We start from the raw sequence: 26,347 nt of genomic DNA, 5'->3' as shown, positions 1-26,347 counted from the left end.
TTTGTTGTCACTTGTGAGTTTCAGACCTGTGTTCGGACAGTTGGCTAAACAAAACAACAATATTCAGTAAATCAGGTATTTGTAATTACTAGAAATCACATTATTATTTTATTTGTTCTTTAAAGTTTTCCGATAGTGCAAAACGTGTGAATGGACGAGTAAGTTATTTGGGACAGGACCATACACCATGCAGGTTCTGAGGGTGTAGGAGTCGGGGTAGTGAATGAGGGGTTCGCCATACCCGCCTATTTCTCCTGCCCCTAGTATAACACAGGGGGGTGCAACTTGATTTGAGTTATTTACAACGTTAACTGAGAGACATCTACCGACATTGGTAAGCAATAAGTCCTCGTTCCTTCAATAATTCCTCAATAGATGGCAAACAAATCAACAAATCGAATTCTGCGTCGATGTTTTGCGTACCGGTATGTGTTTTCATTCGTATTTCAACGTGTTTTGGGTAATATTACTCAGAAGTTTTGTGCTACACGTGTTTTCTTCTATTGAGGTAAGATGATATTTACGTACTTATTTTGCATTGGAGATCTGAGATTATAAATGAAACATAATGAGCACTTATTGTGTTGTTTATTTATGTATTCGTGTCTTTTGTTAACGTGTGTTACATGTGTTCACCTATTCTATTCTGAGAAGGAGGTGATATTTAGTACTTATTATTTTACAAATGGAGATTTATTTGCTGAAATTATAACTATAAGTGAATAATTATTGTGATGTAGTTTTAACACATTGTGATTGAAGTTATTATGAGGTGACATGATTGATACGTTTCAAGCAAACAATGCAAGAATTAAACACATAATATGTTTAATTAACTTAATTGATTGATTAACATAATATGTATTTATTATTTAATTACTTATTAGGGATGTAACAAAAATCACTAGTATTGTCTGTCATTCCAGCATGTCCCAGAAAACCTGGGTAAAAACTTGCTCTGTGCCTGGTTGTCTGGGGTCAAATAGAAGAGATTCGGACTTACCATTTTTCCACTTCCCGAAAAATGTTGAGGTTAGTAATATTGATTACTTAATCTATATTCCTTTAAATTACTCTTGTATTTGTACCTACAGAGAGTAATACAGCAATGTTTTTTTTAGGCGAGTCCATTTTTATATGCTAAAACCTAACCTAACATTTAAGCACGTGATTAGCTGTGCAATATTGCAGTAGCCAAACATGTTTTGTAATAATAAAAATATCAGTAGTAGTTGCCCAGATCAGCTACACCAAATAAAGTGCAATCTTCTATTGCTTCACAGGTTTCTGTGAGATTTATACAGTATAATGTAAAACACGTGGTTTTATTTTGCAGCCACAAATACTTTCAGCATAAAAATCGTTTAATGCTTACCTGTACGGTATATTCTAATGCATTGTTATAGCCCGTCTCTCCACTTCTTACAAGTATAACACTAGAGAGTTTAAGAACGCAATACTAGAGAAATAGACAATTTCCCTAGTAACCTAATTAAGATTGGCCTCTCACATGTTATGTTGGTAATAAATTAGTAACATTGTAACAAATACGGGAGGAGCTACAACAATACATAAGTATAAAGAGATGTCATAGGATTTTTATTTTGAAATTATTTGTGCGTGGAAACTAAAATCACATGTTTATGACTATATAAATCACACAGAATCCAGTGAAACAAGAGGAAACTGTGTCTCTTTTGGTGTAGCTTTTCAGGAAAAATACCATATTAAATATAAAAATGAATCAAAAGAAAAGGTTCTTATTTAGTACTGTCACTAGACAACCCTACTTGAAATGAAAGTATCTGAGAATGCGCAACAGTTTTTGCATTTGCATGTACAAACTTGGACTACTCCCGTTTCACAAATTGTTGTTGAAAACAAAGCCGGCATTGTCAAAAATGCCTAGAAATTCTACAAAGTAACTACCTAATTGCATATTTTGCTAGTTACATAATCATAGAACTAGAAAGAGACTCGATCTGTATGATATACGAGCTTAGAGTTTCGAACAGTATCATAAAATTCGTAGTTCTTAAATGCCCCAGAATATACAATAGACCCAAGGTTGTATGATACTAGAGTAGGCCTATTCTATTTACTGGTAATTCTAATTAATACTTCTACATTTTACAGGGCTGTACATTGGGCAGAAAGTATAGGTGTAACCTATACCGAACATACTGCTACGACACTGTTCAACATAGTAGTATGCAGTCGTCACTTTTCAGAGACTGATTTTAAAACAAAAGAGAGAAAAGGTCTCAACTGGTCGGCAGTTCCATCTTTGGATGGATCAATCACAAGCGCACATTCAGACTCACAATCGAATTACTCTTCATCCGCACAACTTTCTTATCCTTCATCCATTCTATCAACTATACGACTTTTACCAGAAAATGAACTTACCCAATTGTCTCCTCAAAAAGACCTCAAATTCCTACAACCCTCAAAAACCTATCAAAGAAAGTCCACAGGCCTGTGTCCCTCCTCCTTTGCCAAAGAACACATTCCAGTCCCACCAACACCAGACATATATTACTGTTTTCATACAGCATGTCATTGTATCAGTTTGTTTTCCAGTGAAATTACAGAAGTAGCACATAAATAAACATTCTTCGACATAAATATCTCATTTCCTCACAATAAACATTGTACTTTGCTGAGAAAAATGTGTTAAAATGGTTTATAATCTTGAACACTTGCATAGTATACGAATTTAAACAATTTTTACTTACAAATGGCAATGTACTGCGTATTTCTGATATTAATAGAAGTATGTAAATGTAAAAGAATCACTACGGAGACTCACAGAGTGTGCCCTGTTAGTGCATGAATAAAGTGGCTTTTAAAAGCCAGACGAATGCATAATAATAGTAATAATGATCACTGAGAGTTGTTCCTTATTATTTTGATAATGTAGTAATAATACCTGTACAATATATTTTGTGTTCTTTGTGCTTCTTCCACATTCTTTTATGTTACTTTACAAATAAATATTTCTGGAACACTATTGTGTCTATTGTGTTCATTTGTAACTATGCTTGCTCTGCTCGATCCATATTGTGCTGTAGAGGAGGAGGAGGCGGCTGTGTGAAATATGAGGGTAGTATGGATGTGTGGAGGGAGATGAGTGAAATTTTGGTTAGGTTTCGAGAAAAATGCAATTTGCAGAATTAAAATTATCCGTGACTTTTCATTTTTATGTGGGGCAAGTTTATAACCATCATCTTTCTCAAAATGTATGGTTTAGTTTAGTTTCACAATTACAAACAGATTTTTGTGATGGTAGTCATTCTCGCATTTTACTTTTACTCCATTTCCTGATTCAAATAATATAAGCTTCAACAGATTTCATGCTAAAAAGTTGACATTTTTACAGCATATTCTGACAAGTATGGTTAACAAAACTGCTGAGACTTTTTTTGGGTAAAGTAAATATTTTCAAAATTAATATGTGAAATATTTAGTCAGACATAAAAATTGAATTAAAGATTTTTAACTCTCTGCATTCGAAATTCAAATTATGGATCTGCTGTTAAATTATATGCATCATAGACATATGCATGTCCATATTTTGTGGGAACAGATATGTTTTAAAATAGGTGAAAATAAAATAATAATAAACTCTAAAGTTTTCACCTGGTACTGCTGGAACTTACGGACATTAATACTAATAACAAGAGGTTCCTGAATACAGAAATTAAGTCGCTAGCTTAAAAAATGGAGAAGGAAATTTAAATCCTTAAAAGTTCCCTTTCCATTCCTTCCCAAACTGAAATACCAAGCTGAGAACTATTGATTGTTGTTACAGGCAGGTGGGCTGGGAAAGGAGGATAAAATTATAATCAAAATGCAATATAAATAGTTCTGTACATTGTAGTGATTTTTTTTCAAATAGACCTTCGCCTTTTACAAGATATATATGCAATATTGTATATTATACAATAAAAAAAAATTGCATTCAAACATTTCCACCAAAAGTGAAATGTTTTAAAAGAAATAATTCATCCTGTACTAGTAAATAGAATGGCTTGGTATAGTAGTTACCGACACAGCAGTAGAGGTGGGTGGTAAAAATGCTGTTACCGTTTTGTTTACAAAAGACTACAGATGGCTTTACGGTCGTCCTGGCAGCCTATATTGGCATTGTTTTAGCATTGAGCTGCATATCTATCTGTTATTTGTCTATGGTATAACACATGGATCAACATGAATTGTCAAGGCCGGTAAGGAAGAAGCAAAGCGAGCATCAAGTCGGCCGTGCTAGTATATACAGTCGCGAAGCTTGGGGTGATTTTTTGCATTTCTCGTGATAGTTTCTAGCCGCTTGGAGCGTTGTGTGTACTAGGAACAATAGACTGTGTCACTGCCATTGTGATCTAATACAGGCCGTAAGGCAGACCATGTGACTCGCTTAACGCGATCACGAAGGGCAGCGTTTCAACCATAAATTAATTGGAATGCATAAAAAGCAACATATATTTCTCTAAAATGTAGTGTAATTGCATTAATAAAATTTAAAACAATGATTAGGAGACACTTCAGACATAATTCCTTGCGAGTTAAGGTGTAATATTATTTTTGGTGTGAAAATGATGTCGTTCGTATGTGTAATAGACCTACCTGCCCTTATTTCGATTAAATATTGTGAAATTATTGTACATTCATTTATGCACGAATCAATAATTTTCAGTTGTACCGCACGAATATTAAGATATATTGAAATTATAGGTTATATTTACTGTCCCAGTTGCCCTTTTCTGTTTAATTTTAGTGGTCTCCAGTTCCCCGCCATTCATATGGAAATATTATTGGTTATGTTAACTATATCTTATATTCCTAAATTCGCAATTATACATTATAATTAAGCATAGTGTCATGTATGATACTCCGCACATTCAATTTGTCTGTATTTTAATACTGCAATTGAGTGTTGAATTACTGTATTTATCTACTACCTAAGAGACGAAATAACAATCGTATGTACATTAATTTCATAAGAGTGATATGATAAATTTTCTGTCTTTATCAAGGAAGGTAGATGTGCTATATTAAAATCACAATATAAATTCTTCTTTATTAAACCTCAAAATAGCTTCCATTCTAAACTTAAAATGTTGATGCGAAAAGATTATGTTAACATGTAAAATTCTCTTCACATTAAAATAACACAGTTTTGTAATAATTTCTGCAACATATTATGCAACAAGTAGCAAAGGGAATTTATGGACACATTACACTAAATAAAACTTAGCTATGATACGCAATAAAGTTATAATATAATGATTCACTGACCTCCATACACTGAAATAGAAAACCCGAGCAAACATTACGAAGGTCTAGATCGAAAAAGCATTGACTGTGCCGTATTTCGCAATTTTGTGAAAAGCTATGTAACTGTGAAATGTTAGTTATCGGTTGTAATAACTGTAAATGGCCAAAATACAATAATTTGAGTAATAATATGGGACAAGGAGACGTTTGTTGCACTATAAATTCTAAGAAAAAGAGATCAGATTTATCCTTCCGAAAGATCCAGGAAGGTGAGTTTATAATAGTACATTATGCAACGAGCCTATAATGAAGGTAATTAAGAAGTGAGTATGGATATTTATGAAACGAGCGCAAGCGAGTTTCATAATTTTCATACGAGCTTCTTATTTACCATTATAGACGAGTTTCATACGACTTTTTACGCTCGACCATATTTCTAACTTGATATTATTAATTTTATTGAAGCTGACCTGGAGCAATGTCCCGTATGTTGTGAGATGTGCGCAGACGCGAAAGTATTGATTTTTTCCGAGGAACAGATGTCCACATTGACCATAGGCCATAAGAATCTACAGAGATAACATTGAAATTAAATTAGACATTGAAAAACGAGATGACAAATTGAATTTATTTTAATATTATTTACAATTAACGCTAATTATTATAGTAACAGAACATAACCTTCTGCGACAGTATTGCATTTCCAGCCTCCGTGACTTTTCGCTAATTCTCTTTCGATTGCATATCCGAGAATAATCGATACTTGCGGTTTTATAACGGTAGAAAGCTGACCTGTCATTGGCTGAACAGTTGTAATCTGAGTCGTCATTGGCTGAAAGACCTGCCCTTTAATGAGTAGGTGTACTTTAATGACATGCATTAAAGGTCAGCTACCAGGTGTATAATTACCATAGACAAATAAATAGAAAGACCCACAACTCAATGCATTACCTTCGACATGCTATTGACGCGACGTCGAGACACTTGGCGGCAAAACATCGGAACTACATCTCGTTACACATAGCGGCAGAATGCGGAACTACAACCCTTGATGCTCGGCCCGATCGGTATTACAGGTATCCGTTATGCCAATATTAGAGCACGATCGGTACTGCAGATACCTATTATACCAACACATACTGGTATTTTTCATATCGCCAAAGGAGTGTGTAATGGTTTATCAGTTTAAATAACATGTTTAACCACAATATTTATATCACATTTTTGTTTTAACATGTGAATATAAATATAATGGTTGAACATGAAACTGAAAACCATTAACACACTCCCTCTTTTAACACCGTCATTTAACCCTTTTATTAAATTAATTTATCAAATTTGACTAATAAAAGTTTTTGCATCTTCTAGATCAAATATGTAATTGAGATACAGGATGCGAATAGGATAGGATACTTCTCTCCAAAACACCTTAAGCACTATTTTTAAATAATGTTATGTATCATGTATTGGAAGATAAAAACAAAGATTGACTTTGGAATATTGACTTCGAAGTTATTATTGGTCAGTTATATAATTATAATTCGCTCTTAATTTTTTTATGTCAAACATTAGCTTGAAAATAGTCATAAGATGTTTTGCTGTGACATAGTACAACGCACGTTCATAAACATTTATAAAACACCATTTTATTTGTTTTACACTGTCAGAGCTGAACATTTATTTTTAAAAGTAACTGATATTAGTTTAATATATGGATATTAAAAATCTAAGTAATCAATAATCACCACTGATAAAGAATACAAAGAAAACTATTTGTCTACAACAGACATAAAATTAACTTAGACTTTTAATAAAAACACCATTAAGAAATACAAGTAAAAAAATTATTTTTCATTCTCTGATGTATAGTTGATTCAAAACACTGAACATATTAGAAAAAGTGCAATACAATTTATTAGAGATAAGTCTATACTTCCCAACATTTCCTAATTTTGAGCTTTGATACTGAGTGTTTGATTTGGTTGTGGCCCCATTGCTCAAAATATGTTGTTGTTGTATTCTAATGCCAGGGGTTTGACAAAGTCATTTGACCTCTTGCACTCCAATATTTTTCGAAGATATTATCATGGCCAGCCACTGAAGCACAGATTTTGAGGTGTTCCGAATCCATTTCTTGGTTTGAGTTGCACAGTGGGTAGTTAGGGGACTGATATATTCCAATTCTATGCAGGTGTTTGTTTGGCCAGACAGTCATGGCCTGTTGCCAATCTAAATGCAGCTACAGACGATTTTCGTGGTAAATCGGGAATTAACTGTGGATTATGATGCAGAGAGTTCCATTTTTTCCCTTGAGATTTGTGTTATCAAATTTTGTTTGTTGAAGTCTAAGTATGTAGATTTAATAAATCTTTTCACAGAGTAATACGTAGATTTAGTAACAGGTCTGCAAGTAGCAGTGCTGCCCTTCTTTGCTAAAGCATCCGCATTCTCGTTTCCCAGGATTCCACAATGGGATGGTATCCACTGGAATACAATTCTTTTATTGAGTGATATTAATTGAGAGAGCATTTTAGTTATTTCTGCTGTTTGAGATGAAAGTATGTATTTAGAGACTATTGATAGAATAGCTGCTTTGGAGTCTGACAATATAACTGCATTCTTAAATTTATTGATGTGGCATAGAAGATTCCTGAGACTTTCACTTATTACAATGATTTCTCCGTCAAAACTTGTTGTTCCATATCCAAGAGATCTACAAAGTGAGAAGAGACAAAATATTGTACCATAATTACTCTCTTCTTAGCTGATGTTATACAAGCATTCCATTATAAAAAAATTTAGTTGCTTCTGTACCATTAAAGTAGTCCCGCCCAGAAATCCGATTGGGGGACTATTTTGCTGCATAGAATTGGAATATATCAGTCTCCTAACTGTCCATTGTGCTACTCAAACCAAGAAATGGATTCGGAACACCTCAAAATCTGTGCTTCAGTCGCTGACCATGACAATAATTTTGAAAAATACTGGAGTGCAAGAGGTCAAATGACTTTAATGCCAAATGCCTGGCATTAGAAAACATCAACATATTTACTGTGGTCATGATAATATCTTTGAAAAATACTGGAGTGCAAGAGGTCAAATGACTTTATTGTCAAACGCCTGACATTAGAAAACAACAACATATTTACTCTCTAAAAATTCTAAATAATGCACCCAAATCTCATCAGTTGCAGAAGCTACAGATTCGTATCGCTGCCACTGGACTCCCTCCTATTCCTTATAGATGACACAACTGAAATGCTCATTGTACTAGTAATTATTATTTGTATTTATATTACTATGTAATGTTAACTTAGGGTCTTAAAGATCGTTAGATTTATCTTTGCCCTATATATTACAAAAATTATATTGCTCATAATGTAGAAGTCAAGTACTGTACTTTTTTTTTTTCAGATGAATGAATCAATTCCCCTTATTTTCCTTCAATTAACTGAAGAAATCAACACATTAAACGAAATGAGATAACAATGATAATAATAATAATAATAATAATAATAATAATAATAATTCATTCTAGTACCGAGTTCATGGAAAGCATGGGGCTCTACCTCCATGCCCCCCAAATGCCTTCTTGGCATGTTACGGGGATACCTTTACCTTTCACCTTTAATAATAATAATAATAATAATAATAATAATAATAATAATAATGAATGAATGAAGACCATTACCATACACTTGTCAACAAAATTAAACACAATTTTGTCAAAAGATAAAGACAATGAATGAATCACTCAATGAAAGAGAATACAGGTTCAAATTGATACCACAGTGAAGTGCAATGAATGAAGCAATTATGTTAGGTGGTGAAAAAGGTTAATGTAAGTAGGCTGGTGATGAAGTGGGTCGTAGTTCTTGAGTGGGATGCCAAGCATCCCTTGATGGAATGGCCCCTCTTAGTAAGTTATATCTGAAGTCACCGTTATACTGATTACTGCGAAAATGGCTTGCACATATATAGGCCCTTCTGTAAGGATGAGGATTTTCTGCCACAGCTGCCCACATGTGGTACCTGTTACAATCAAAATTCTATTATTATCTTAAAAAAATACACAAACCAGGGTTGGTATTAATTTAAATTAAGGATTTAATCATGATGTAAATAAAATAATTTTCTTTTTATTTACATCAAATAATTGTTACTACTTAAATCACAGATTAAAATTATATGCACCTAACATGATTAAGATGAGAAATTAACTTCCTGAAAAAAAAAATATATAAACGTTTTTACATATGACTATTCTGCTGCTTCTTAAAACTATTAGCAATATATATGAGTAGCAAACTTGCATCTCTGCAATGAACAAAATATTTTCTATGGTGAAATATATTTTTCTTCCTATGAATTCATATAAAATTTCACCACAGAAAAATCTTTGTTTATTACAGACATATAATTCTAGCATTTTCTGAAGAAATGGACAGGTTTTGAAAGTTTGCTTCTCATATGTCTTTTCCCAACTCCTAATTAAGGAGCAACAGAACACATGGTACAGGTAGTCAAGTAGAGCCTACTTTCGGAATCACCACCTAATTAAAGCACAGTATGATGCTGAGGATTGAAATGAATAGTTGTAGCTCATAACAATATTCAAAGTAAAAGTTGCACAATGCCAAATGGACTAGGTATTTATTCTGGAAACACACAATGCTAAGCTCTTCTGATAAATTTATTTGTAAATATTAATCTCCCTAAATAGTTGAATTCTTTTCTAATGAATAACAAACTGAGCATAATATCTTGCCTAAGTCTAAGCTAATTATTATTATCATGAAGTGCAGGTTATTAGTGCTGTAACTCTTCATGTATTAATAATGAGGCCTATGTGTAAACATAGTAAATTATTTTTGAAGCGATGCTGTTAATTACTTAAAATAACACATTAACAAAATACACAATTATGTAGGAACTAATGCACAAATTAAGTTTACATGAATTACAAAAGAAGGCAAAAATTCATTTTAATAAACAAATATGAATTTGACAAATAATTCTCACTTAAATTTAAAAATCACTACAGTTTACCAACCCTGACTATTTACTGATGATATACGAGGCCTGTCTAAAATGTATCCGACCTTAAATTTTCCCGCGCAAAGTAGTGATTCTAAGGCGGCGCCACTGTGCACGGTGGAAGGAGGAACCGTAATGCGCATGCTTGAATTTTTCACAGCATTCGCTTGTGCCAGTCACTGGCTGGTGGTCGCCAAGTAAGGTGCTGTTCTAAGTGTTTGTCGGATTTAGTTTTCTCGCAAGATGACTGAACGAATTGAGCAAAGGTACTGCATCAAATTTTGTCAAAAGCTTGGTGATTCTCAAAGTCAAACAATTCGTAAGATTCAGCAGGTGTTTGGGGAAGATGCGATGGGTGTAACACAAATTAAGGAGTGGTTCAACCGATTCAAAGATGGCCGCACATCAGCGGAGAGAAAGCAGCGTTGTGGCAGGCCCCAAACTGCTCGGAGTGCAGCTGTTGTTGAGAGGGTGCGAAATTTGGTGATGGCAGATCGTCGTTTGACCATGCGGGAGATTGCCGAAGAGGTTGGAGTGAGTAAAAATTCTGCACATGCAATTTTGCGTGATGATTTGAACATGAACCGAGTGGCTGCGAAATTCGTGCCCAAGTTGTTGTCCCCGGAACAAAAAGACCTCCGTCGTGACGTTGCACAGGACCTTCTGGACACCGCCAACACTGATCCTGGGTTTCTGAACACCGTGATAACTGGAGATGAGTCATGGGTGTACGGGTACGACCCAGAAACAAAAAGACAGTCCTCGCAATGGAAGCATCCCGAGTCTCCAAGGCCGAAGAAAGCGCGGCAGGTGCGATGCAAAATCAAGATGATGCTGACTGTTTTCTTTGATGTCCGTGGAATTGTGGAACACGAATATGCACCGGAAGGACAAACGGTGACAAAGGAGTACTATCACGATGTTCTCCAGCGACTCCGTTATGCAGTTCGGCGCAAAAGACCAGACATGTGGACAGCGAACAACTAGCACTTGCATCACGACAACGCCTCGCACATTCATCCCAATTGATCCACACCTTCTTGGCCAAACATGGAATTACAACCGTTCGCCAACCTCCCTACTCTCCAGACCTGGCTCCTTGCGACTTCTGGTTGTTTCCAAAATTGAAGACACCACTGAAAGGATCCCGTTTTGAGATTAGAGAAGAGATAATGCGGAACGCGACGACGGAGCTGAACACCATTCCAAAAGAAGACTTCCAGAGGTGTTTCCGGCAGTGGAAGGATCGGTGGGTTAAATGTGTGCAAATACAAGGGGCCTACTTTGAAGGGGATTAGGGTCCCAACCCCGTCAGGTATTTGAAATATTTTTTCTGGCTAAAGGTCGGATACTTTTTAGACAGGCCTCGTATAAGGATATCTTTGCATTGAGCTTATGCCAATGCCATTGCTTACCTTTTAAGCTGTGCTGCATTACTTGGCGCAGGAAACAGGAATAACCAGGTCTTCTCATTACTATCCAATTTCTGACAGTACACTGCAGCACATTCACAGTGTAATACTCCGCCATTTGTCTTTCTATCAACTGAAACAAACCAGCAGTAGCCTAGTATCATACAGTATAATGCATTAATAACACTACATTTCATAGAACAATTGAAGGATTGCAGTATAATCAACGTTTGTGATATATTCCTGAAAGAATTCTATCCACGAGTCTATAAAAATAATAAATATCTCCGGCAATTTAACTCTTTTTATTTTATCAAAATCATTGCAGTAAAGGTACTACTGTTAACTGTAAAGTCAAATTTCTAAAATATATCTTTTCGGGAACAACACTTCTTTACTATTGCGTTACCAAGCTAAGGTACCCCGCCATCCTTTGGTAACGCAACTGTAAAGAATTACATCGGGAACAACGTATTTAGTCATATCAGATTCTGTCCCACGAATTTTAAGATGTCTGACCAACTTAACTTAGCTATATACAAAAATAAGATGTTCGTTCATACGCAAAGTGTATATTAACTCTGTTAGCCTACCTTCAAAGCTCTTGGCGTAATTGCAGTTATGCCTAATACACTGTTGTAATTCAACACAGAAGTCAGTTCATCATGTGGTAGTAGTAGAAGGAAGGTAATCGCGTTCTGAAGTTTATCCCTGAAAACAATTACAGATCTCAGTTTAATAAACGTTTAAGATATGATGGAAGAATTCAGTTTAAATTAGAAAACATGACGGTGCAGTTAAGTTTCATCTACACGGTTCAGTTTTTCATGCTCGTACGCACGCAGTCTGGGAAGAATATTGAAAGAATCAAGTTTAAAGCGCATGTTGAATTAAGATACATTAAGATTTTCTATCTACAAGGTACGCCATATTAATATTAAAATACCAAAATACCATGTGATGGAGTGTAAAAACCGATTATAGTTTCACTGACCAAGTTCTGCAGCAGCGAAAGCTAAAATAATATATTATCCTGCACATTGTGTGCACTTCCGTTATTATTAATTACCAATCTTGCAGGCATTGCTTGAATGTGTGAAGTTGAAAGAAAAGTTGAACCGTGTACATGTAATCTCAAACATATTTCTTTCTTACCTTTAACGTTGCGAATTATTTCTTGTTGCAGGATAGCACCAGTAACTTCTCAATTAACTCGATCTGTTCAAATTTTTTCCTTAAGCAGCCATGTTCGTCCATTCCATAATTTATACAAGATTTAAACAGAATAGGAATGCCAACGTCCAATAATTGATCAACTGAACAAATGAGGTTAATAGGTCATACATAACTAATATGGCTACTTTGTCCTCGAATGAAAATGCAAATTAGCTATATAGTAATAGTAATAATAATCCGAATATTATAAAACTGACACATCCTGTAAATAATGGATATTAATAATATCTGTTTAAAACTGTCATATTGGCAAAACTTATAACCAAAGAACTTTCGAAACCAAAGAGTTTTGTACTGCTAATTTTACAAACTCTGTGATCGAAAAACAGCCAGCGCTGTCCTGACCACATGCGGCAAACTATGGAACATCTATGAGCATCCAACAGCTATCATTTGAGTTAAGCCAAAGACGTTATAATAGTATAGTCACAGTCTAATAGATACAGTCACGCAACTCATACGTATAAAATATGCCAACATTTGACAGCTGGCGCGACAGTAGCCCTCTAGCGGCAGGCAAGTTAAAAGTGTGCACACAACATATGATAACACATCAGAAAACGGGTTTTGCGTAATTTATTTTATATTTTTATGCTATACAATAAGTGTATATGGTTCTTACTAATTCTACTTTAGAATCCTGGAAGAATTTCACACGCAGTTAATCTACAAGTTTCAGAAGCTGGGAATAAACGTAATTCTTTCTGCTCCTTACAACTGAATCATGGCCCTGATCACGTATCATGGTTTGAAATAATATAATTGTTTGTACGTGGACGGTTAATTCAATTCATTCCTAAATATATTTATAAACCATTGGAACTTTATATTTCCTGTGAGAAGAGTAAAAATTGTAGGGCATATCTCGTAGGGTACATCGCGTGGTGAACTCCTCTCCCTATTTCCTGAGAAATTGGGGTAAACTCGGCCGCTGAGGTAAACTTAAAAATAAAAAAGGGGAAGATTTAAACCTTAATTTGACAGACATTGATTTATGAAGTTCATTATTTTTAAATTTTTATTATTATTATTTTGAGTCGTTAATAGTGCTGATATTATGGTTTAAATTTTTATGCAAAGTTTACCGCATTTTACATTACATTTCCAGTTTTCACACATAAGCTTAATTTTAACTTACCCTACCTGTATAATATGTAATTTACATGCACTTACTGTTATTATGACGTAGGGGAGAACAAATGAATACACAACTTTGTTGAAAAAATTGTAGCTTCAATTAACTCAGAAAATGTAGGCCTAATTTTATTTTCAGAGCAGAAGTGGTGTAAGTCAAAAATTTGTAATGAGGGTTAAAGTAAACATTCTGTAAAATACAACGCAAAGTAGCAGTTAATATTGAATTTATTTAAATTATTAGTAGTCAGTGAATAGCACGAAGGATATATTAATTGCTACTTTGCGCTGTATTTTACAGAATTTTTACTTTAAACCTCATTACCTATTTTTGACTTATACCACTTCTGCTCTGAACGGCTCAAATAATCACTGGTAATGTAAAATCAACACCAATAACAGTCATGCAAATTATTACAGAAAAGATTGCTTTTTATATTAAATTTAAAAAGGCTGTTTTATTTCTTGAGAACTTAATACGTCTGCCACATGAATCTACACCAACACATCAGAAATTGATCGATATAGTCTGGATTTATTCAAGAAGTGAATATTTTTCAAAAGGATTATAATACGCCAGGAAGTCTTGAAAAAATTAACACCGTAATCCCTACTTGAATGCAATATAACATCATTCAACTTTTGAAAAATATAAAGAAAAAAACACGAATACAAAAATTATGGAATTACTTGCATTAAAAACTGTAGATACATTATCCAAAATCGGAATGGTTACACATTTACCTACACATATGATCTCTGCAAAAAAAATGATATACTGTAACAGGTATTTACTTTGTTTTTATTTAAACTCTCCTTCCTGACGTACAAATAGGTAATAGGTAACTGATAACTAATAAATGTTTTATAGAGCACAATACGTAGGCTACCTACAGCGTGGATTATAGGTTATGACTGAGTTATGATTTTCTCTTGGTCTTTAGGGAATCTTAAGAACGACAAATTCGGAGATTTAAACTTGTTGTTACTGCAATTTTCGTCATTGCACACATTGCATTTATTCCGACGCATGATTAAAACGTTATTATAACATCTCGCATACCTTCAAAGCACGTGCTGGTTGTATCAACCCTATTACCAATGCCTTGCCTGCCACTTGAGCGCTAGTGTCGTGAATGTTGGCAAAAAAAGTGTTGAAGTTGCGCGACTGTATCTATTAGACTGTGGTATAGTTAAGCCAGGTTCAGACGGTGCAAGTTTCTGTGATGGATTCCAAGGTGGCAACGCTGATGGCCGCCCTGCGTGGTCACTTGCTGGCTCCCGTGTTGGCTACGGTGACTGTAGTTGTTCACACGGTGCTGGCTTTATTTATTTGTCTATGGTGCTGGCTCTTTTCAGAATTCAAATTGGAAAATCATCTGCTGTTTTATCTGTTGCCAACACTCATGGTCAAAAACAAACTAAACCGTGAGTGGAAAACAACTAAAGTCCTACACTAACAGTAGTAAATGTCGTAATAAAGTAATTAAGCCATAAGTACAAGACAGCTAAAGTCTGATATAGTTGTTCTTTTTAGAAACTAAAGAATATAAAAAAAAAGTAGGTTTAGTTGGAAAACAACGAACATGGCGACATGGTTTCAGAGGTGATATTATATGATCATCTTTGGTTTCCAGCCTGCAAACCATCACGAAAAATAGCAAGGAACCTACCCTCGAAATCCAGCAAGCTAGCCATCCACGGACCCACCAGAGCGGATTACTTCCGGCCAGTGACCACGCAGGCGACCCATCCGCGGAGCCACCTTGGAATCCATCACAGAAACACGCACCGTCTGAACCGGGTTTTAAACCCCCTGATAATTACTACATTTCGGCATGATCGAGCATAAAATATAATATATACTTTATGAAAATAATATATGTATTTCGTATTTCAATAGTGGAGGGAACGTGTTAATTTTTCAAAAGAACACGATATTAAAAGTACAATACATTTTATCGTCTGCTAGGGAAAGAGTCTGTGATGAGGCGATAGGTGCGATCCTGGTGGCTAGCAACTTTCTATGGATGCATTTTTCAACTGTCTATGTTTTGCATATTTATTAAGTATTGAGCTTCGCAACTGTATGTACTAAACTATGAGGGTGTTAGACTGACAGGACACTTCTTGTGGGCGATCTAAACTGTAAACACACATCATGGGGATGCAGAGTAACGAACCCAAATGGACATCGTCTTTACAACTGCATTAACAACCTTGGTCTCCATATTCTCGCACCAACTGAACCAACACACTATCCATATAATCCCGCCAATCTTCCCGATATTCTTGACATCGGAATTCAAAAGAATATGCATTTACCAACTTATATTGCATCATTAACAGCACTTGATTCAGATCATTGTCCAGTGTTGATTACTTTCCATTTATCTCCTAATGTAACACCTATTAACACCTATGTAACGCCTTATTAATGGTTTTGTTGATTGGGATAAATTTCAGTTGACTCTAGACTCAATGTTAGTCACAGAATATAATCCACTAACAGCAACAGATATTGACAATAATGTTCAACATTTTACGGACACAATATGCTCATGTGTAAATTATTCTACAATGTGCTCCAATAACGCGCTACTACTTACCATCTTCCATACTCCAATTAATTAAGGAAAAACATCGTATTCGTAGACAATGGCAACGAGAGAGGCAACCGTGGCAGCGGAAGAAGCTGAATCATCTCATACGATTAGTCAAGACAAATCTTGAACAACATCGCCTGCAGTCATATCAGTCTTACTTATCATCTCTATCTGAAGCTGATAATACTCTTTGGTACGCTACAAAGCGTATTCTACGCGAGCCAACAGTCATCCCGACACTTCAGTTAGACTCTCAAATAGCCACAGACACAGAATCGAAATGTAACTTGCTTGCATCTCATTATCAACATGTATTCACCCCAAACGAGAATAAAAATGAACATACTACCTCTGAATTTGAAAAAGAACTTACAGAAAATATTAATAAGCCGACTGTGCCAGAGAAAATTTCCTATATTACTCCACAAGAATTGTCTCACTTCATTCAAAGGCTTCCAAATAAAAAATCTCCAGGCCATGATCTTATACCCAACATTGTACTAAAGAAACACCAACAAAGCTCTTACTTACTTGACGATAATTTTCAATGCTGCCCTTTTAATTGGGTACTTTCCTCGAGCCTGGAAGCTTGCTGAAATCATTGTTTTTCATAAGCCTAACAAACCTAAGCACTTGCCATCAAGTTATCGACCTATTAGCTTACTGCCCACGCTATCGAAATTGTTTGAGAAGGTTATTCATCATCGCATTTGTAAATTTACGTTCCAAAACAAGATAATACCAGATTTTCAGTTTGGCTTTCGTCCAAAACATTCCACAACACACCAACTGCAAAGAGTCACTGAAGCCATTATAAAAGGCTTTGAAGAAAAACAGTATACTGCCACTGTGTTTCTGGATATTGCCCAAGCATTTGATACTGTTTGGCATGATGGTAAAAGGTAAAGGTATCCCCGTAACATGCCATGAAGGCACTTGGGGGGCATGGAGGTAGAGCCCCATGCTTTCCATGACCTCGGCACTAGAATGAGGTGGTGTGGTCGGCACCACGCTCTGACCGCCTTTTACCCCCGGGAAAGACCCGGTACTCAATTTTATAGAAGGCTGAGTGAACCTTGGGGCCGTTCTGAAAGTTTGGCAACGAGAAAAAATCCTGTCACCACCTGGGATCGAACCCCGGACCTTTCAGTCCGTAGCCAGCTGCTCTACCAACTGAGCTACCCGGTGGTCTAATGCTAAAATTATATAGAATTGGTTTTCCTCACACGCATCGTGAAAAGTTTTTTTATCTGAGCGTCAGTTCTCAGTACGTATAGATGGCATTAAATCAACGCTTCGTCCAGTTTTAGCCGGAGTACCACAAGGATCTATACTGTCACCACTTCTCTTCAATATCTTCACATATGACATTCCATGTTTACAACCGTCACACATAGCTATGTATGCAGACGATACAGTTCTCTTTTATTCTCATAGTAACCTAAATACTGCAATCAGCACTCTTCAGACATCCTTACAGGAGCTGTCTAAATGGTTCTCTGACTGGAGATTACTACTCAACATTACCAAGACAGAAGCTAAAATCTTCTCTTTAAGGCCTATTCATAATCCACCTCCTTTGGTTCTTCTAAATGAACAAGTTACATGGCTCTCTAGTCAAGAAGCTGTCAAATATTTGGGAATACTATTAGACACGAAACTTACATGGAATGCCCATATAATTCGCATTGTTACACTAACCTCTTCTAGAATTCGAAAATTATACCCTTTGGTTAATAGACGTTCACAAATTGGATTGGACTGTTCAATGCTACTCTACACCTCGCTTGTATGACCTCTTTTAACTTATGCAGCGCCAGTGTGGGGGACAGCAAATAAGACACACATGCATCGCCTACAAGTTCTCCAGAACAAGTTCCTGCGTACTGCAACAAATGCCCCCTGGTTTGTAAGAAATCAACAACTGCATCAAGAATTGAGAATTCTTCCACTAGAACAGTACATCCATTCAATGTCAAAATCTTTCTTCAACAAACTTCCTGGTGTTCCTGGAGCTGTGACATATAACATTGGAGCAAGATCTTGTCAGCCATCTCGACTTAAAAGGAAACTCCCTCAAGACATCCTTCTTAGTGATACTGACGACTCTTCATAAATTTAATACAGAAAATCATCATATTTTTGTTCACATAATTCACAAAAATGTTTAATTAATTAATTTAAATTAGAGGAGCCTTTAGAGCCAACCTCAGCATGATATTCTGCATGTGATATTCCATCATTTATACTCGGCACAACATATAGTGACGTACTAAGAAATCCAAGATGGCCGTACTTCAGTCTTACCGACTTTGAACGTAAAGCACTAATATTAATTCTTTTCAATAAATTGAACAAATTGTCAGTGGAGAGCATTTAAAAATTGTGGATCAGAATAAAACAAACTCTGTAAGAAAAGTAAAACAATTTATGCCACGAAAGATGGTATTATGTGCCGTAAATAAAATTTGAAGAACAATTTAAATGGTCATGTCTTAAAAAAAATTATTCTTAAAACTACATTACATTCATCACTATTATTTTCCATTTCTTTTGCTGCACATATTCCTCTTTAATAGATATAGATACGCATGTATAAATATAATTAAAAAGTACAATGAGAAAAGTGAAATTTTATTTTTAACTAACCAAGTAGGCCTAATGAAAATTTAAAAATCATACTTACTCTTCACGACCAATCTCTATACAAAAAAAAAAAAAAAAACTTTAATTTTGTATAATAAGGATTTGTTTCAACCAAATGAAAGGACAACTTAAGTATTTTTATTATTTCAGGATTAATGGAGAAGGGTGATGTAATTATATATATATATATATATATATATATAATATTGTTGTATAACAATATGGAATGCTGACAAGTTGATGTATTGACTCAGCATTACACAATTCTAATATCCCGACTTTTGCCTCAGGACTAAGGGAATACTTCGACAAAGGACAGATTGCAAATAACTTTATTTTATATCTTCATTATACAAATTTAACATAAAGCACAGTTAGGCAACAACAAAAATACACAATGAACAATCAACTGTATTATTTTCTGTGTAACAGCACACTTACTTTATTTTTCTGAAAAATACAAAATGATATAAAAAGAAAATAACTATGGTTTTGGATAGACATATTATGTTTGCTCCAGCATTTGCATCAGCCATAATTCTTAAATTAGTCATTATATTACCAAATTTCCAGACGTCCTCTTCCTTAACCAACCTCTTGATAATGTTTGGTGGCATCATGGGATCCTTTGAGACTAAAAGAAAGACAGAATTTGATTTAACACAGAAATTGTCAATGTTGAAAGAGGATCTGTGCATGTTTAATATAAGAAAGTAATTACACATAGCCCCATATAACAATAACTGAATTAATTTTTAGTAGAATTATAGTGGACATTATGGTGACAATACTGGACTGGACAATTAATGATGTAAATATCAGTAGAAAAGGGGGGGGGGAAATTAAAACTAAAATAAAAAATATATTATGTTATACACAGAATGAAAATTAATACTGCATAAATAACATTGTACCGGTATCTAAAATATGACATCAGGCTTTGAAACAGAAATGTTGAAAATAAGCCAAACTTTCAGTGCAATCTAACTCAAGGATCTGGCAAGTTTTGTAGCAAAATACCACCCTCACAGAATCCTTTGCTTTTGAAGGTACACAAATCTAACTATATCATATTTCGTGAAAAAAAATAGTGGTACTGATATAAGACATCATATTATCAGACACTTTCACTTTCCTCTGAATTAATGGTGGCCTCTGATATGCCTGTCTAGCTGGAAGTCATTGTGCAAAATGTTAACCCTCATGGCATGGATGTCGGAGAGGTTGGTGTATCTGAGAGACCAACGAAATAAGCCTCACTGGCTTCTTGGAACATCACGATAGCTAATCCCTGGAAGGGAAACTCTATCGTTAAGTCCTAAGCAACAGAAAAAACACAACTTGAATTTATCAATGATGAGATCATCTAGCTTCCTTGTATTTGAATGTACAGTAATCTATCCGTAGACATATCATATTTTGTTAAAAAAATAGTGGGTTTTGATATGAGGTGTCTGATCATCAGAGATATTTTCACTTTTCTTAAATTAGCGGTGGCCTCTGATGCACCTGTCCTGCTGTATGTCGTGCAAAATGGTAACCCTCATGGCCTGGATGGTGGAGAGGTTGGTGTATCGAAAACCAGCCTCCTATGACACACCTTGGGCAATGATTGTGTTGATAAATTGGTCTACACAACTCGCTTCATATGGCTGAATGACAAACAATTAACCACCATTGGGGGGGGGGGGGGAATTACTTATGAATTACTTACATTTAGAGAATCACCTTTCCAAGTATCGTTTATTCCTGTTTGCATTGTCTGGCAATGGTAACCCCAGTCTCAGTCATGTCTACAAAATTCACATTTAAACATAAATAATGCAATTTAACATCACAGTTCATTACTCAGATTCTACAGAAATTACATTTACCATTAACTGATCTCGTCTCCTTTCGTTGTGGGTTTGTATTCTGCAATTTTATTGTGGTAGAAAGCATTATCCATAACAATAATCGAAGGACCTAAATTTCTCAACCCAACAATAAGCTACCTTTACACCCACTTCTGGATTGTATTCATGGCACCATAGTAATCTTGGCCAGTCTTCAAATTGGATGCAAAAAGTTAAATCTGCATCTATAAAAGAGACAAGATATTTAGATTCTAGATAGAACACATAATAAAAGTTACTACACTATATATAGTTTAATAGTATTGTAGTTATATTACCAGGTTCCAGCTTGTACAATGACCAGTCTTCCTTCCACAGCAGGTCGATGCATAACTCCTTGAACCTTACCACCAACGATACTGGTTTGCTCCATGAATGTGTTGCAGTCTATGAAATATACATGGAATTAATAATGTTACAACATTTATTCCCTTTACTATCTTAAAATATTGTAATAAAGCCTGCCATTCATAAAAATCCACGTTTCATCCAGAAAAACAACAAACTTTGGACCCTCACTTTTCATATTTCTCACATATTCTCTTAAAATTAATATTTTTACTTTCTCTTACTAATGTGAGATTGCCCTCTTTTTTCAATTTAAACTACATTTCCTTCAAAACTGTCCTTAATGACGAACGTGATCCTTCAAATGAAGTATGTAATCATAGTTTCCTGTTACATGGCCCAGTACCAGCATGGCTGTTACTCTTTTTCCTGAACAGGAATGAAAATAGTACCGGTAGTGGTAAATAAGAAGTAATTATAAGAGTAAAGTCTACAGTCTTTTAACTTATTAAAAATTAAAAAAAAAAGAAAAAATGTTACTGCCATAATTTTCTTCATCTCGATTCGGTCTATCATATACAAATCTTGCAATGACTTCCTTGGAAAAATTATCTGATTCCAGTTATAGATTGTGGATATTTCTTGTTTTTCCCTGGTGTAGACAGCATATGCTTCTTTTCAGATTTGGTAATAATTATTTCTACTGCATTCTATGAATGCTGTGATAAAAGTATGGAGATTATATATTTTATTTACAGTATTTACTTACAAATGGCTTTTAAGGAACCCAGAGGTTTTTGCTGTCCTCACATAAGCCCAACATTCGTCCCTATCCTGAACAATATTAATCCAGTCCCTAGCATCATATTCCACCTCCCTCAAAATATTATCCTCCCATCTACGTCTCGGCCTCTCCAAAGGTCTTCAAACTAACTCTATATGCATTTATGGACTCACTCATTCGTGCTACATACCCTGCCCACATCAAACGTCTGGATTTAATAATGTTAGGTGAAGACTATAATGCTTGCAGTTGTGCGTTGTGTAACTTTCTCCATTTTCCTGTAACTTCATCCCTCTTAGTCCCAAATATTTTCCTAAGAACCTTACACTCTAACACCCTTAATCTCTGTTCCCCTCTCAAAGTGAGAGTCCAATTTAATGCTTTTTATACATACATGCCTGTGGTGTAACAATATCTGGAACAAGTAAACATATAATATGCTCCTTTTTAATTATTCCTATAGCCTTAAAGATTATGGTAATACATTGAAGTACTTGGGACAATAACAACAATATTCTTCTGCGTTATTGAATACGTATTTTTTTTTTTACTTAATTTCTAACAAGAATATTTTTATACATACGAAAGGTTATCAGTGATGGGACTTTACTTTATTTGGGACTTGTATTTCTAAGTAAGCTTAAAATTTTTCAAAATTCAGTTGCATATAAACTCAACCACATGCACTAGTTTATCATGAAGTTGCATTAGATTAGGTTACAGAAAAGTCTTCGTATGTTAAATTATGTGTAAATATTTTTTAACACACTATCATGGATGCATCCTTATGGAATAAGATCTGTACTGATCCCGTCAAATATTATCTATAAAAACAGGTAGGCCTACTTACAAGGGATTTGCAATTCTTGCCATTAGAACCGCTTTGGTTTGACAGATATCTTCATATTCTGCTTCAGCCTTCAATTGTCTGTACATATTAACCACTGCTTATTGTAAGCTGCTCTGTAACGAAAGTATTTTCTTTCTTGATGTAGGCCTATAAGTTCTTCAGACTCTTTCCTTCTGGACATGTTATAACCTTAAAATAAAGTGATTATTGCATTTTAAAATATGAACTACATTTAACCAAACTTCAATCTTGATTTTATTCACTTTCATTAGACTGAATATTTGTAAGGTTATGTAAAATTATATTACGTAATTCTCCAAAATAACTGCACCATAGGAGACATTGTTTTCCTTTGTTCCACTGACTTCTGTGAGATTTTAACACATGGTTTTAGTTTGGAGCTATAAATACTTTCAACATAGAAGTCATTTGATACCTGTACATTCTAATGGATAGTTGGAAGTTTTTATAACAGCAAACTAATAAACCACGTGTTTATCGCTATATACATCTCTCATAAGCCAGTGAAACATGCCTTCTTTGATGTAGCTTCTCTGGATAATACCTTATATTATGATAAAAATGTAATTGTTATATCATATAATTTATTTTTATATGGATAATGTTTTAAAGTTAAAATAATGCTCTTACCTCAACAGAATCATCTGTAGGCCTAATTGTAAATTTCACTATTCTAGAATATAAGTATGCCTATGTAATATAATATCTTAATACATACTAAATAACAGTGAATCTTAATATAACACAACATTCTAATATGTTAATTTATTGTAATATTGCAATATAATGCTCCAAAATGTCTACTTACCTAGAAACATACAATACCGGTAGTTCTGATAATAGCAATAATTCCACCACATAGTTGTATTATGTGATGTGATGGAAATAGTAACTTCACGTACAACTCGCAATTCCCGGAATATATTATATATATATTATAATCGCGATATAAAATACACGCACAATATTACGTTTGAATAAATCTAGTGAATTTTAAATGGAGTAGCGGGTAGGCCTGAATAATAATGCCAAGTGTACCAACATAAGAACTACAAAATGACTATCATGATATCTAGAACATGTGAGTGTTGAAGTAAATGTTGCCAGTAGTGAAGTGAACCTGGGCGCTGCAAAAACACTAGATTTCAGCTGGTGATCACGTAATGGGGGGAAAATGTTGAAGTTGCATCTTAGTACCTCAGGATATGCTGTGCCAACAATAACAGTGGTTTGTATAGCAAGTTTGCTGGTCGACCAATATAAAAAAAAAATACTGACAGGGATACAAGTTAGATATTGGCAACACTGTTCCTAATATCGATTCTCGTAATCAGTAACTGGGACAGTGTTGCCAACAGGACGGAAATTCCGTCACTGTATGATTATTATTATTATTATTATTATTATTATTATTATTATTATTATTATTATTATTATTATTATTATTATTATTATTATTAAGGAAGTTGCGTAAATATTTGCTTTTATTTGTCTATAGATATATTGAGTGGATCTTATATATATTTTTTAATTTTGACTGATTCTGACGGATTTCCAGGTGACAGACGGGGATACAAGGTATGTGTTGGCAACACTGAATAGAGGTATAAGACTTCAGACTTTCATGTCAGATGAAGTATTTCGAGTTTTTATTCTTGGAAAGTGTTATTCTGTTATAAAGAAAGTTGATTTAGTGCGTAATTTCTTACATGCGCCATTTTTATGTAATAAATTATGGCAGCGTTCCATCCAACTCATAGCGGTGATATTGTACACCTAAATGTTGGCGGAACAAGGTAACGTCTGTGTGACAGGGATATGACGACGCTTCATAACCATAAAAGTATACTTCGTTATTGCATTACGAATTAAATTATATTACATACACTACGTATTTTAATGACGCTGTACTTCAGAATACCGCGTAAGTACTTATGGACAAAGACTGTGCAAATTAAAAATTATTAAAACACATGGGGAGATAAATAATACATACAAAAGATACTTCCCCTGGACCAAAAATAACGACATATGTACTTACTCGGTATTTTGAAGTCGTTCCTTTAATGAGACAATATAAATTGTTTTCTTGAAATTGGGCCTCTGCCTACAAAGATTTTAGTGCGTGATAAACATTTCAGACAGATGAGAACTGAAAACAAGATGGGTTGGTGTGAGTCAACATGTTCCGGGATTCTTTTATTATAGGCCTAGGATGTCGCTTAATTTTCGTCAAGTTTGACAAACGATGACATCACAACATGGCGGTAGTTACGTCACAACATGGCCGACGTAAACCAACACAACGAGTAAATAAAACCGCTCTTATCCAAAATAGCTCAGTTGGTAGAGCAGCTGGCTACGGACTGGAAGGTCCGGGGTTCGATCCCAGGTGGTCACAGGATTTTTTCTCTTTGTCAAACTTTCAGAACGGCCCCAAGGTTCACTCAGCCTTCTATAAAATTGAGTACTGGGTCTTTCCCAGGGGGTAAAAGGCGGTCAGAGCGTGGTGCCGACCACACCACCTCATTCATATGCCGAGGTCATGGAAAGCATGGGGCTCTACCTCCATGCCCCCCAAGTGCCTTCATGACATGTTACGGGGATACCTTTACGTTTACCTTATCCAAAATAGGATATCAGCAAAACAATTTCACAACATCTCATTCTGGAATACAACCCATCCGTTCTTATTCAAAATAGGATATCACCAACATGAGCCCATAGGTGAAATTTCGGCAATTCGACACTATACACGGCAAAGAAAACGTATTTATATCATTGATTTCACAGTATTCGACCTCATGTCACTGAGATATCACCTCAACTAACCCTCTAACCTTCTCACATACGTCGACCTCACGTCACTGAGATATCACCTCAACTAACCCTCTAACCTTCTCACATACGTCGACCTCATGTCACTGAGATATCACCTCAACTAACCCACTAACCTTCTCACATACGTCGACCTCATGTCACTGAGATATCACCTCAACTAACCCACTAACCTCATGTCACTGAGATATCACCTCAACTAACCCTCTAACCTTCTCACATACGTCGACCTTCTTCAGCCCTCCGTTTCACTCCTCTTGGGCCAGCAACGCACTCCATAGCCAAACAAATCACCAGTAGCACAACTGCTCACGAATTGAACA

General features: G+C 35.1%; 1 protein-coding gene and 3 long non-coding RNA genes across 9 annotated transcripts in view; 2 read left to right on the top strand and 2 right to left on the bottom strand.

The window, feature by feature from the left end:
• The first annotated feature begins 318 nt into the window (after positions 1–318).
• On the top strand, positions 319–3,020 carry LOC138704336 (uncharacterized). Its single transcript, XR_011333325.1, has 3 exons — positions 319–508; positions 927–1,032; positions 2,137–3,020. It is a non-coding gene; the product is annotated as an uncharacterized lncRNA (long non-coding RNA).
• A 3,956-nt stretch (positions 3,021–6,976) lies between these two features.
• LOC138705049 (uncharacterized) lies at positions 6,977–13,147 on the bottom strand. Its single transcript, XR_011333558.1, has 3 exons — positions 12,320–13,147; positions 11,730–11,859; positions 6,977–9,309 (listed from the first exon to the last, which is right to left on the bottom strand). It is a non-coding gene; the product is annotated as an uncharacterized lncRNA (long non-coding RNA).
• Positions 13,148–19,662: 6,515 nt separating this feature from the next.
• LOC138705048 (uncharacterized) lies at positions 19,663–24,266 on the bottom strand. 2 transcript variants are annotated; one of them, XR_011333557.1, is made up of 6 exons: positions 24,003–24,266; positions 23,166–23,354; positions 21,522–21,630; positions 21,223–21,428; positions 21,063–21,141; positions 19,663–19,982 (listed from the first exon to the last, which is right to left on the bottom strand). It is a non-coding gene; the product is annotated as an uncharacterized lncRNA (long non-coding RNA). The 2 variants fall into 2 exon arrangements; XR_011333556.1 differs by having other exon boundaries at positions 23,995–24,265.
• A 478-nt stretch (positions 24,267–24,744) lies between these two features.
• LOC138705047 (BTB/POZ domain-containing protein KCTD3) overlaps positions 24,745–26,347 on the top strand; it is a 139,761-nt gene continuing 138,158 nt past the window's right edge. For 4 of the 5 annotated variants that reach the window (XM_069833619.1, XM_069833618.1, XM_069833622.1 and 1 more), the window contains exon 1: positions 24,775–24,982. In XM_069833619.1, coding sequence (XP_069689720.1) covers positions 24,921–24,982 — 62 coding nt within the window. In that variant the 5' untranslated portion in view covers positions 24,775–24,920. The other variant, XM_069833620.1, reaches the window with a different exon arrangement.

This window comes from Periplaneta americana, chromosome 8 (genome assembly GCF_040183065.1).
Source record: "Periplaneta americana isolate PAMFEO1 chromosome 8, P.americana_PAMFEO1_priV1, whole genome shotgun sequence".
Lineage (NCBI taxonomy): Eukaryota > Metazoa > Arthropoda > Insecta > Blattodea > Blattidae > Periplaneta > Periplaneta americana.
This window is presented reverse-complemented; position numbering and strand designations above follow the sequence as displayed.